This window comes from Tachypleus tridentatus, chromosome 8 (genome assembly GCF_004210375.1).
Source record: "Tachypleus tridentatus isolate NWPU-2018 chromosome 8, ASM421037v1, whole genome shotgun sequence".
NCBI classification, from domain to species: Eukaryota; Metazoa; Arthropoda; class Merostomata; order Xiphosura; family Limulidae; genus Tachypleus; species Tachypleus tridentatus.
The window spans coordinates 59,847,859-59,860,118 of record NC_134832.1 but is presented as its reverse complement, the minus strand read 5'-3'; the positions used below and the strand labels follow the sequence as shown (position 1 = coordinate 59,860,118).

At 34.6% G+C, this 12,260-nt stretch overlaps 1 protein-coding gene across 1 annotated transcript in view; it reads left to right on the top strand.

The window, feature by feature from the left end:
* Positions 1 to 9,191, top strand: part of LOC143222463 (serine beta-lactamase-like protein LACTB, mitochondrial) — a 28,904-nt gene extending 19,713 nt beyond the window's left edge. Inside the window, 3 exon segments of the mRNA XM_076449018.1 lie at positions 2,342 to 2,507; positions 2,897 to 2,966; positions 2,968 to 9,191. Of these exon segments, the coding sequence (XP_076305133.1) occupies positions 2,342 to 2,507; positions 2,897 to 2,966; positions 2,968 to 3,408 (677 nt within the window). The 3' untranslated portion in view covers positions 3,409 to 9,191.
* Positions 9,192 to 12,260: the final 3,069 nt, after the last annotated feature.

Sequence of the window (12,260 nt, the reverse complement as noted above, 5' to 3'; positions counted from 1 at the left end):
GTATCAGAAATTAACATTTTCCTAAACTGAAAATATATTTCTAATAATTTCCACCCTTCTTTCCTGCTTCTGGTATCTTTTTTATGTTGCTCAGTCTTAAAGTGCAGTTCAGTTAAGCTGTGTAGTGAGAGCCAGCTGTGCTAGAAGTTGTACTTTAGTGATGGAGGGTCATCACACACCCATTTGATGTTACCATGTTGCTGCCTCACATAAGGGTAAGTAGGAATATCAAACCTAGTGGTGAGGGCAGAACATGTTGAGAAAAGCTATCATGTGAACAGAACTAAGAATTGACTATAAATACATTTTCAGTGTAAGAAAATGTTAACGTAAAAGAAGCATTATAAGATTTTTCAGAATTTATGTTTGTTCACCTTTGGTCATTTGAGGGTTCCCTGTTCAATTCCCACTGTTCAGTAACTTGCTTGCCTTGTCTTTATTATAGCAAAGCTTATTATGGCAGTTTGCCAGTATCGCTGATTTTGAACTAGTGATTAGAGGAAAAGCAACTAGCTAGAAGCATCTTCCACCAACCATTTAGCAAATGTGACTGATCATGGAGCTGTATATGTGTGTGTATATACATACATAGTTGTATTTTTAAATGGAGAATGTGTAGTCATATGATGGTTTAACTATACACTGTTGAATTTGCCTGTATACATATATTATTGTTTTATTCAGAGAAAGTTTCTAAAAAGACATCTGTCAGACTTCCAAAGAGTCTCTCTCTCAGTGACAGCTCATCATATCAGGTTTTGATACTTATGGTGAGCAGAGAATAGATACCTCATTGTTTGTGTAGCTTTGTACTTAAAAACAAATTTCCAAAGAGATGTAATTATAGATGAATATTAGCTGAATTCTGTGTGACAAAAACACCTAAGATAATTAACTTATCCCAATGAACAATGCCAGAGAAAAATAGTGCCAAAAACTGGATTGAATATTCATAGAAAAATGTGTGTTCATTCAGATGAATTATCTTTTACACTTTTCTACTCAAATTGACGTGCTTATTTATGATGGAAAATGAATGAAGCTCACAACTCTTAGATGTCTTGTGCCATGGGTTGAGCACTCCAGAATCTTTGGGATGGAGTGGGTAACATTTTTATTGGAAGAGTTTAAAACCTATGATCTCACTGATAGGTCACCTCTTGAAACTAATCTTTGAAGCAGGTTCAACATCACTTATGAATTAGAAGATTTAATTGATGAATGGGGAAAAAAAGTCTTCAGTTTCACACCTTTTATTGTCCTATCACGAAAGACAACTTCTTATTTATAAATAATGTAAAAATATATAGTTTTTTTCAAATATTTTGTTGAACCCAATGTATGTGAAAGTTGAATTCAGATGTTAAAACAATAGGGCAGTAGGAAAACTGCACAAAGTTGTCTAGTTTTTGATCAGATTAAGAAAGCAAACTGTTATATGATTAGAAGAGTAACTACTTGTGTGCTGATGTCAGTTGATAGCTTTGCACCATTGTGTGCTGATGTCAGTAGATAGATTTGCACCATTTAAAAGTTTCATTTCTCAGATACCTGAGTGGTTTATATTATTTGTTTGGTATGAAAATGGCAAATAAAAACTGAAAATAGCTCCTGTATATAGTACATATAGGTCAAAGAAATGTTTAAACATATTTACATTTATTCGGTATGTCTGGTTTAGGTGTCTCCAAAATACATGATAGTTGCTCAAGTATTATGAGCTATTTCTTGACATTGTACTTGAATTCAGATAAGGATAATAAATATGTACACTTTACTGTTTTGTAAGTAATACAACAGCAATTTTTGTGTAGTAATTGCCATTACAGATGTTTCATATTGAGAAATCAGTTGTTTTAACACTATTTAGATAGCCAGCAGTTGGGGGTGGTGGGTGTTCTGGGTGGTATTGGTTATGGTCTAGTTTTCAGCGAGATGGGTTAATGGTATAATCTGTGATATGCCACTTAACACACATCACACTTTCAGCATTAGAGGCATTTTAACCATTGTTTAACTGATTTTTACACTTTTATTACCCTTTCTCTTGTTAGTAATGTTAAATCATGGTTAGCTGCACCTGAACCTTGAGTGTTTCGTAAATTGCTGTTGAGATTGAAATTACCAAATATTAAAAGTTAGAATTAAATTTGTAGAAGTCACATAAGTGCAAGACCTTTTTACCCACTAAAGCTGTAAGTCCATGATTTTTTATTACTGTGTGAAACTTGGACATCCCAATACAGTATCATTTTTATAGGGAACCTCAGCAGATGTAATGAATAACATTTAATGTGGGAAAAGAAGGCATTTCTAATTAACTTTCATCTATTGATATTAGGTAGTAAATATGTGTACAGTACTCATGGCTGGACACTTCTCAGTGCTGTTGTGGAAGCTGTGGCTCAAGAACCCTTTATGGTTTACATGTGCAAGTTGTTTCAAGAACTAGGCCTGAAGAATACTTTTCTTGATACGAATGACACAGTTATCTACAATCGTTCAAAGTATGTTGTATGTTGTTCAGTTTTTCTTTCCTTTAGTTTCCTTTATTGTTTAATTCAGATGATTTAAACTATTTTTCTGAAAGATACATCAGAGGCTATACAATATCAAGTGCTATTTTTGAACTTTAGTATTTCTGTTAATCTCAGAATTACTTTGCGTTTGCTGTTGTCAGTAAAATTTGTCCTCAGAAACCAAACATTAACACTAGAGGTTTAAACTGGAAGTGTATTGGATATTGAGCTGATTGAAACAGAGAAGTTACAAAAAATCAAAACCTTTTTCTTGTTATGAATATAAATAATTCTGGAATTCATCTCTGAACTATAACTTAGTCAGTACTGACTATCAAACAGTAATTTCCCTTTTTTCTTATTATTCTTTGAAACAGGTACTATCGCTACACCAAAGGTGTCCTTATAAATGCTCCATATGTTGACAACTCCTACAAATGGGCAGGAGGGGGGCTTGCTTTCAACAGTTGAGGATCTACTGCAGTTTGGTAATATTATGCTTTACAGCTTCCAGCATAATTTGAATAATAATAATTCCCTACCTGGATACCTGAATTCTGAAACTGTCAATCAGATATGGTCTCCTGTTACTGAAGATGTATCGGGTGATTGCTACTATGGGATGGGTTGGTTTGTATTGCCTGAATATCAAATATATGGCTGTTGCTTTCTGCAGAAACTAGTTTATTTTCATGCAGGTTCAGCTATTGGAGCAAGAGGTGTTTTGTTAATTGTTCCTCGATCTTGCGATATAAAAGATACCAAAAAGTGCAAGTGCACAAACCCACCACAAGGAGTAATTGTGTCTCTTATTTCAAATTTAGAAAATATTCCTCTTAAGAAAACTGCTTTAAGAGTGGCTGAGGTGTTTGAGGATGTAATTGTCTAACATGAAAGTTTTTTTTTTAACAAACTGTATTCAGTTGTTTTGTATGCATTTTGTTTGACCAAACATATGGTCCCAAACTGGAATGAAAACACTAGGGCATTTTAAAATATTGAACTACATGATTGTTGTAAATATTATTAACACTACAATATTTTAATTGACAATCATAAAACTTTACAAATTTTGGTCTCTTATAATCTTCTTAATGGTTTAAGAATTCAATTTGTAAATTATTGGTGGTAGATGTGAACACAAGACTCTTTAGTGACTAGTTTCATATAAATAAAAAAAATGTGGTTACAGTTTCTAAAACACATGTAGAATTAACATCATACACTGAAAGTTAAAAGGACAGTATATGTGACTCTCCAAATGAATTTATGATATTTTTTACTTTATATTATTTTTAATATTTTGTTATTGTGTTATCTTATTTTCAGTTTTATGTTTTTAGCTGATCATATTAACCTATATACAGATTTTAATATTTTTGCTGGAAAAGTGAAAACAGATTTGGTAGAATTCAAACCTGTGATTACTTATTAGGAAAAATTCTTTAGCTATACAACTCATTTTGTCTCTTAAATGTTGCATATCACAGTTCTCAATTTATAGGTGAGGAAATTTTGGGAGGACCTTTTACACATGCCTTTTAAAATAGAACATTTGTGTGTTGCAAAGTTCATTTTCAAAGTGACAGATTAAGGTTTTTTAACTGTACAAATGTTTAAAGGTAGCATATCAGTTCAACATGTTAAAATACTTCCAAAGGACTAAAAAGTAAGACTAATAACTCTTCTTATTGGGCAAATGTTTTAACAACTCAAATTTCAAGGTGTACTGAATGTCACACATCTCAATTCATTGACTGAGTAAGATGAAACGTTGGTAGGATTTTTTTTTATCCTTCCTATTCTCACTTTTCACAGCATGGGATATTTTACAAGAAAAGCAAAATGAAAGTCTAACATAGTAGAATGTCTGGCCTTCTCTACATACATATATGAAGTTAATAAATATGTCTGTTTGTATCTGTGATTTGCAGAAGGTGTGTAAGGGCTAATTGTAGGATCCAGATTAAAACAGTTTGAACATATTATTGTGAAGACAATCTGGTGAAACTAAATATCATAGCAAAAATTGTGAGGTTAAAAAAAATATATCCAGGATGCCATTTTAAAAACTTTAGGCTTGGCATCACCTATTGGTTAGCATGTCAGACTGCAAGTCTGAAGAATTGTGGTTTGCATCTCATGGCTGTAAAATCATGTTTTACACTTTGAGACTGTGCATTAAAAGACTGATGTTGAATCCAACTATTTGATCAGAGTAGCCCATAAATTAGCAGTAGATGTTATTGAGATGGTATACAGTTCTGCAGTGAACACAGAAACTGTAGAGGGGATTCTGTGCATAACCAGTGAACCACAAAAAACATGGCAGAGCCCACAGAGTCACCTAATTTTGAACCATCCGTATATATGGTAATGGAGGAATGTTTCGAAAGATGTTAAGCAAGTAAAAGATGGTACTACCAGTTGGGATTATCCAGTTTTCTCAGATGACTTAAAGAATGGTCACACTTGAGGATGGTTATAAGCCATGGTGAAAAGGGCTGGATACAGCAATGGCATCCAAGGACAGACCCAATTCATCCAACTGTGCCTGTATATGAAGGCCAAAGGAAACAATAGCAGATAATCTGTTCTGAAAAAGCATGGCCCACTGAGGAAGGAAAATATGTCCCTAGGTGGGATGTTGTGATAAAGATCAAAGTTTCAAAGCATACAGTAAAGACAGTTGCAAACAGCAGAGATGTAGAGGGGGTTCATGAAACTGTGTAAAAGCTCTAGACTGGAGAAGTGCAGAAAGCCCTGGGGCAGAGCCAAAGTCCCCAATGACAAATGGGGTCCAGCATCTTCAAGGCTGAGGTTCTGGCAAAGCCATAGACAAGAGACCCATAGTTTTGTTTTGATCAAATAAAAACACGATATATTTTTAGCACAGAAGATCCATCTGCTTCCCAAGATGCAGAAGAGAGGATACAGAGTAAGTTCAGTGCCCTTGTACACTTGACTTGCAGCTGCTTAATATGTGACATGAAAGTCAGTTTATGGTCAAAGATAAGCCCCAAGAACTTTGCCTCAGAGACCATGGGAAGCAAAACTTCACCAACATAGAGTTCAGGATCGGGTGAATATCCCTTTGTGGTAAAAGTGCATGAAAATGGTTTTAGAGAGAGAAGTTAAAACCGTTTATTGTGGTTCACTTCAGTAAACGATTGAGAGCAGTCTGTAGCTGCCAATCAATCAACCTCATGTTCAACAACTGACATGAGATGTGGAAGTCATAAACATAGAGCCCGTTTACGAGAGTAAGAAGGCGTTATTCAGTGATGGCATTAATATTTATACTGAAAAGTGTGACACACAAAAGACAGCTCTGAGGGACTCCACACAAACTTAGAAGCACCTGCCCATCAGAAACTTTTCAATAAAAATGGGCAGATAGCCACATAACCCATATAAGTGGAGGTCTCGCAAAATGCCATACCTCCACATGGTATCTCAAGCTTTCTAAAGGTCAAAGAATAGTGATACAAGATGTCATCTGAGAAAGGCTTCTCTGATTGACGTTTCAAGTCAAATCAGGTGGTCCATGGTAGAGTGCTGTTGTTAGAACCCACACTGGGTCGGCAAGAGGAGGTTGTAAGATTCCAGGAACCAAACAAGATGAGAATAAACCATCCTCTCCAGGTTCTTACAGAGACAGCTCATAAAAGCACTTGGATGGTAGTATGAAGGAATCGTGAAATCCTTCCCAGGCTTAAAGAAAGGTAGGACAATAGCCTGGCACCATGCATTAGGAAAAACATTCAACTGCTAGATCCAGTTAAAAACAAGCAGAAGAATAGCAAGAGAAGCAGGATATAGATGGTGCAGCATCTTGTAGTGTATCACATCAAGTCCAACTAATGTACTGCCAAACCTATGAAGGATCAGTTTGAGTTCCACCAGTGTAAAGGAGCAATTATAGTTATAAGAGATGATTAGTCCAAAAGGAAAGAGGTGATTGCTCTGCTTGTGTTTTAATGGTTAAGAAGGTGGAGGAAGAGACAGAAGTGTTTGATACCCAGTAAAAGCTTTCACCGAAAGTATCGGTGATGCTCTTGGCATCAGCTACTTCCTGGCCATCAGAGAGCAAGATTGAAAGGGGGACAGAATTATGCTGCCCACTGACCTTTCAAATCTTGTCCCATATGATTTTGAAACTGGTGTAGAAGAGATGCTAGTTGTGAATTTAATGCAAGATTCCTTCTGGCTTTGACATCTTATCTGCTGAGCATGTGCATGGAATGGACCTGCTGTAAAGCAATGTGGTTTGACAGCGTGGAAAACATGTCAAGGTTTTGGAAATACACTGATCAACTGCCTGGATAATACAGTCAGTCACTGCTGCTACATGATCATTTATCAATGACTTGCATATGATGGCTGGATCAAGTTCCGTGAGAAAATGGAAGAAGAACAAAGAAGTCAATGGGAAAAGGAAGCCGCAGCATCTTTAAAGACAGTACAATTGGTGTCATCTTCCAGTAGCAGCACAAATAAATCTGCAAATGATGAGGAAGATTATGCTGTTGTTCTTGAAGGAGCCAGCCTTTCGAAACGTCTGAGCCAAAAAAGAACATAATATCTCGATCACTGTCTATAGCTCTTGACAGGACAAAGCTGCCAGACAGGGCTGTTATCTATGTTCTAACACAAACGGTATACTTAAATGGTCAAAACCCTTGAGAATTCATCATCAGTTGCTCCTCCATCTAATGCAAGCATCAGAATCACTGGAAAATGCTCACAGAAACCCTGAAGCCTGAGTTTCAAGATATGTGCCTTTGATTGTATACTGGAATGAAAAAACTCATGAACTAGACAATCAAGGAACATATTCACCACCTACTAGTTACTGCTACTGGCAGTAAGGTCTCCCAACTGCTGAAAGTTGCTGAGTTAACAAATTGGACAGAATCAGAACAAGCAGCAGCTCTTAATGAATGGGGTTTGAAGGAGAAGGTTATAGGATTGTCATTTGACACTACAGCTGCTAAAACTGGGCAAAAGTTAGGTGCATGTGTTCTCACAGAATAGAAGCTGCAGAAGAATCTTTCTTATCTGGCATACTGCCATCATATCTTGGAGCTTCTTGCTGAGAGAGCTTTTACCACACTCATGAGTACTACCAAAGGGCCAGATGTTTATTTTTAAGAGGCTTGAGATCAGTGGGAGTTTATTGACAGAAATTCATATGCAAATGCAGCTGATGACAAAGAGATAACTGATCTCATATGATCCAGAGACAATGGCTTGGGCTGAAAAGTCACTGACAGAGTGAAAGGACCTTTGTAATGACTACTGGTCATTCATAGAGCTCTCACTGATCTTCATAGTAGTCACTCCTCCATGTGGCATCCACTTTAGGGCACCTGGTTCAATGCATCATGCTAGATGGATGTCCAAGGTAATATACTTGCTCAAAATCTGCCTTTTTCATGATTAATTTAAACTAACAAACATGGAAAAGAATAGTCTTCAGCAGATGAGTGTCTTTGCAGTTAAGATCTACCTCAAGGCATGGATTGAAACTCCTTTGTCTACATCAGCACCAAACAATAACCTGAATCTCCTGAAGGCTCTTCATGCCTATGCCACTGTCAACACTGCTGTATTAAAAGCTGTTATAGACAAGTTCTCATCACACCTCTGGAACCCATCAGAGGAGTTGGTGTTCCTCGATTTTTTTTTATCCATCTGTGTCCTCTTCAACAAAGAAGCTTACGGCAAGGGCAAAAGGGAATGTGAAGGAACAGAAGATGTTCATGAGCAAGAGAGAGACAATCCAACAGCTATTGGGCAGCTTCAGCTCTTAGGTCTTGTGACTAGAAGGTCTCTATCCTTCTTTGAAAAGCTTTATCTGTCCACTGATGTCTCAGAACAGGATCCAGACACTTGGCCATCTAGAAAGTATTATTAGGTGGTTCAAGGTTGTCAACAGCCTTACTGTCACAAATGATCATACAGAGAGTGGAGTTGCTCTCATTGAAGAGTACAGTCATCTCCTGACAAGGGATAAACAGCAAACCCAGTATCTGCTTCAAGTTGTGCAGAACTAAAACTAAAGGTTATGAATAAAACAATAAAAAAATTGTTTGATGTAACTAAAAACCACCTTAATAATATATACACACACAGTTGAATAACCAAAAAAATCTTAAATAAGAAAACTGATACCACAGAATTCCACAATAATTTATCAAACTTAGTAACTAAGATTTATTTAGATTTTTCAAAATATGAAACTGTGCTGAATAAAGATACAAGCTACCTCCTTTAAAACCACACAGAGGATATGCTAAGCTGTCTATTGATTAATCAAATCCCATATACTGTAGTAAGAGTACATGAGGGACCACTTCCAAAAACTAGAAAGAGTTGAATGGAACCCACCATGTTTGATTCAGTACACAAGCCATATCTGAGAAAAATAAAAAGGCACAAGGTTCTTAGCTTATATTCTATATAAAAATCTGTGTGTGTTGTGTGCATATGTCTATTTATAATTAGTAAACTAGTATTTCACCAAAAGTGTAATGTGACTGAAAACAATTATTAGTTATATTTGGAGATTCAGATGTTTAATTGCCATCAAACTGCATTATTTGAGTATGTATGGAAAAACTTGTATTTAAGATCTCTAAACTAAAAATAAAATATTAGACAAATGTATGAATAATGATATTTTCTGGAAAACATGTTTCTAACATTATTTCAACTTTATATACAAGAAGGTGGTCCTAGAGAAATATAGTTCCTAGACACGGAAATACGCGAACAAGACAACAGCTGTGAATCTCACATGGACTCTCTTAATTACATCTTCTTGCTTTCTTCCACCCAACAACCCTATAATCCAGTTAAATACTTTTTTCCAAATTGATATGATTTTCTTAACTATGAGTGATTTTCTTAACAGCATTTTCAAAATCCAAGTATACCAATTCACACCTTTCCCTAATTTTCAATGTAATAGAGGTTATTACATGTACACATCTGCTAATCACAATATTTCAAGCTTACAATCAATGTGATTACAAGATCTCTCCTATACTTCCTTAGGTATATAAGTAAGTTCATACTTCATTATTAACATCTAGTTATGACAACTTTCATTTCATTTATCCATATAATATGAATCTACAAGTACAAGTTTGAAACTAATAAACTTTATTTGGACTACACTTCATCTTGCCTTAATACAGGTGTCATGCAGTATCAGGTTACCAGGTAAAGTGATAATTTGATATCAATTACTGCCATTTTGTTAACACTGTTTTAATGGGAAAGTCACATGGAGTAACAAGTTGATTTACAGGTATGATTTTTAGTTATTTTTCATTGAATTATTAACTACATAACAACTGAAGCTGCAGTGTAAATCTACTAATTTGGGACTGTGGAATCCAATACTGTATGAATTTTATTTTCATTGCAAAAAAACACATCAAAACAAATATTTAGCTCTCCAATGAATATCTAAGCAGAAGAAAGTGGAGATTACAGGAATTTGCACAATAAGCAACATATTACAGATGCTAGATTGATATATACAGCTTTGCCCCCAGTTATATCTGTTGGAATTACATCAACAACAAAAAGTGAATATGAACCTTAAAAATGCCCTTTGAAAGCAGCAAGTATATTCACTCCAGGTGGCATGAATGATGAATACAACTCTGGATATTTGGAGTACCATGTTCATGAAGCTTGGAGTTATTACTTGAGAACTGTTAGATGGGGTTCAAAAGGGCTACTGGGATGATGGTTGGAATAGAAGGGTTGTTATTAGAAGGTTAAAAAAAGTCCAAAATTGTTGATTGCTTTCCCTCTGAGAAAATAAAATAAGGAATTTGACTGAGAAATTTAAGATTATTAAGGGGAAACAGTCTCATTGCATCAGTTTTTCATAATTAATGGTAGGAATGGCAGGACTATGGGATAAAAAATATAAATTTGAGTAGGGTAGGAGTCATCATAAAACAGTTTTATCCTCTAAAAGGGTGGTTGGACTATGGAACGAACTGCCTTTGGATGGTGGATGTATTAAATTAAAGAAAGTTTAAAAGAAAACTTGGCAGATATTTAAATAATTAAGGCTGGATTTAACAGTTTTTTTATGTTTAGTTTAATGAATGGGACAGCCTAGATGGATCAACAAGTTACGTTTTCTTCATAAATTTTTGTTATAAAATTGCGCCTGTTGAAGCAGAATGAGATGAGTTAGTTAAAGAGACATTTATTTGGGTAGAGGTGGCAAAAGGTTCTTATTAATGGGGAGGAAATAACAGAATATTGATATTAAAACTGGTGCACCTCAGGGTTCTGTCTGTGTCCCCACTTCTTTGCATTTTGATTCATAATTGACAATGGAGTAACACAAATAAGTTTTAAATTTGCATTAAATCAATAGTCAGTTCAAACTACACTGAAGTTGCATCTTTCTGCTCTTGGCCTATTGATGAGCTGAGCTAATACATGTAAACTTTTAGTCCTAGTAAAAGAAAAGTTATGCATATTTGTTATCACAACTTTATTCTTAATGTTTTGCTAAGGGACTAGGTAAAGTCAATGAGAAAAGAAATCTGGAAATAGCCATTGTAAAATATTTGTAATCATCTATGTAACATACAGTAGCTAGTAATGAGGAAAACATGAATTTGGACTGATATGTAAAAGTACTGAGTATTGGATGACAGGGAGGTCACTATTTCATGTTATAAGATTCTGGTTAAACCTAATTCATTCAGTTTTGATTATATTATTTAAGAAAAGGATATTGAATTGTTACAGTGTATTCAGATAACAACAACAAGAATTCCACGATTGGAGAAGGTTATAATTTGATCAAAGGTTTTTTAAAGAAGAGTTCAGTGGGTTTTTTGTTTTTAGCTTGTTAGAGGTTTAGAATTCATAAATTTAGTTAAAAGTTAGATAAAAAAAAGTTAATAGAGACAAAGACTAGAAGACAGATTTAAAATATGAAAATATTTCAACATTATTCCAGTTAAAGCAGACTTCTTATTTCCTTTTAGCCAAACAGTTAGCATGAGGAACAGTTTGCATTCATGTACTTTAAAATTAGACTAGATGAATGCCTTACAGATCAGGGAAGTTGGGTGCAGGAAAACACATATTGTATGCCAAAAGGAAGTGGTAACAATGAACAGGGTTAAAGAGATTAACCAAATGTTCCCATGGAAGTGAATAATACCTGTTTTAAAAGAATCCAACTTATTGAAAAGGCTTAAAGATTTTAGATAGTTTAATTTAAAGTTTACAAAATAGGACATTTGGTTCAAGTGTTATTGTTGTTGGAATTCAAAATATTTTCTTATTGGTAGACTATATAAGAAGTGGAAAGTAGGAAGTTAAAATTTAAATATTATGGTTAATAGGTTTAAATGTAGAAAGCCTCAGCAAGTTTCGTTTTTTTCACAAATTCACTTTCCATAAAGTTATTTAAACTTGCAAACTGTACAATTACCTGAAGTATTTCACATAAAGTTCAAACTCATTAAAAAATATATTTAGTATAACCGTACGAATACTATTTAACATAATATTGAAATACTTAAGGTAATTACTGCACTAATATGCCTTATTATATCACTAGATTATGCAACTAAATAGTTTTTAATATCTTAATAATATTAATTTTGCTACGACTGTAGTACAACATACTTCATACTGTACTCAAGTTATTACTAAATTATTAAAAACAAAAAATGGAGCTTACGT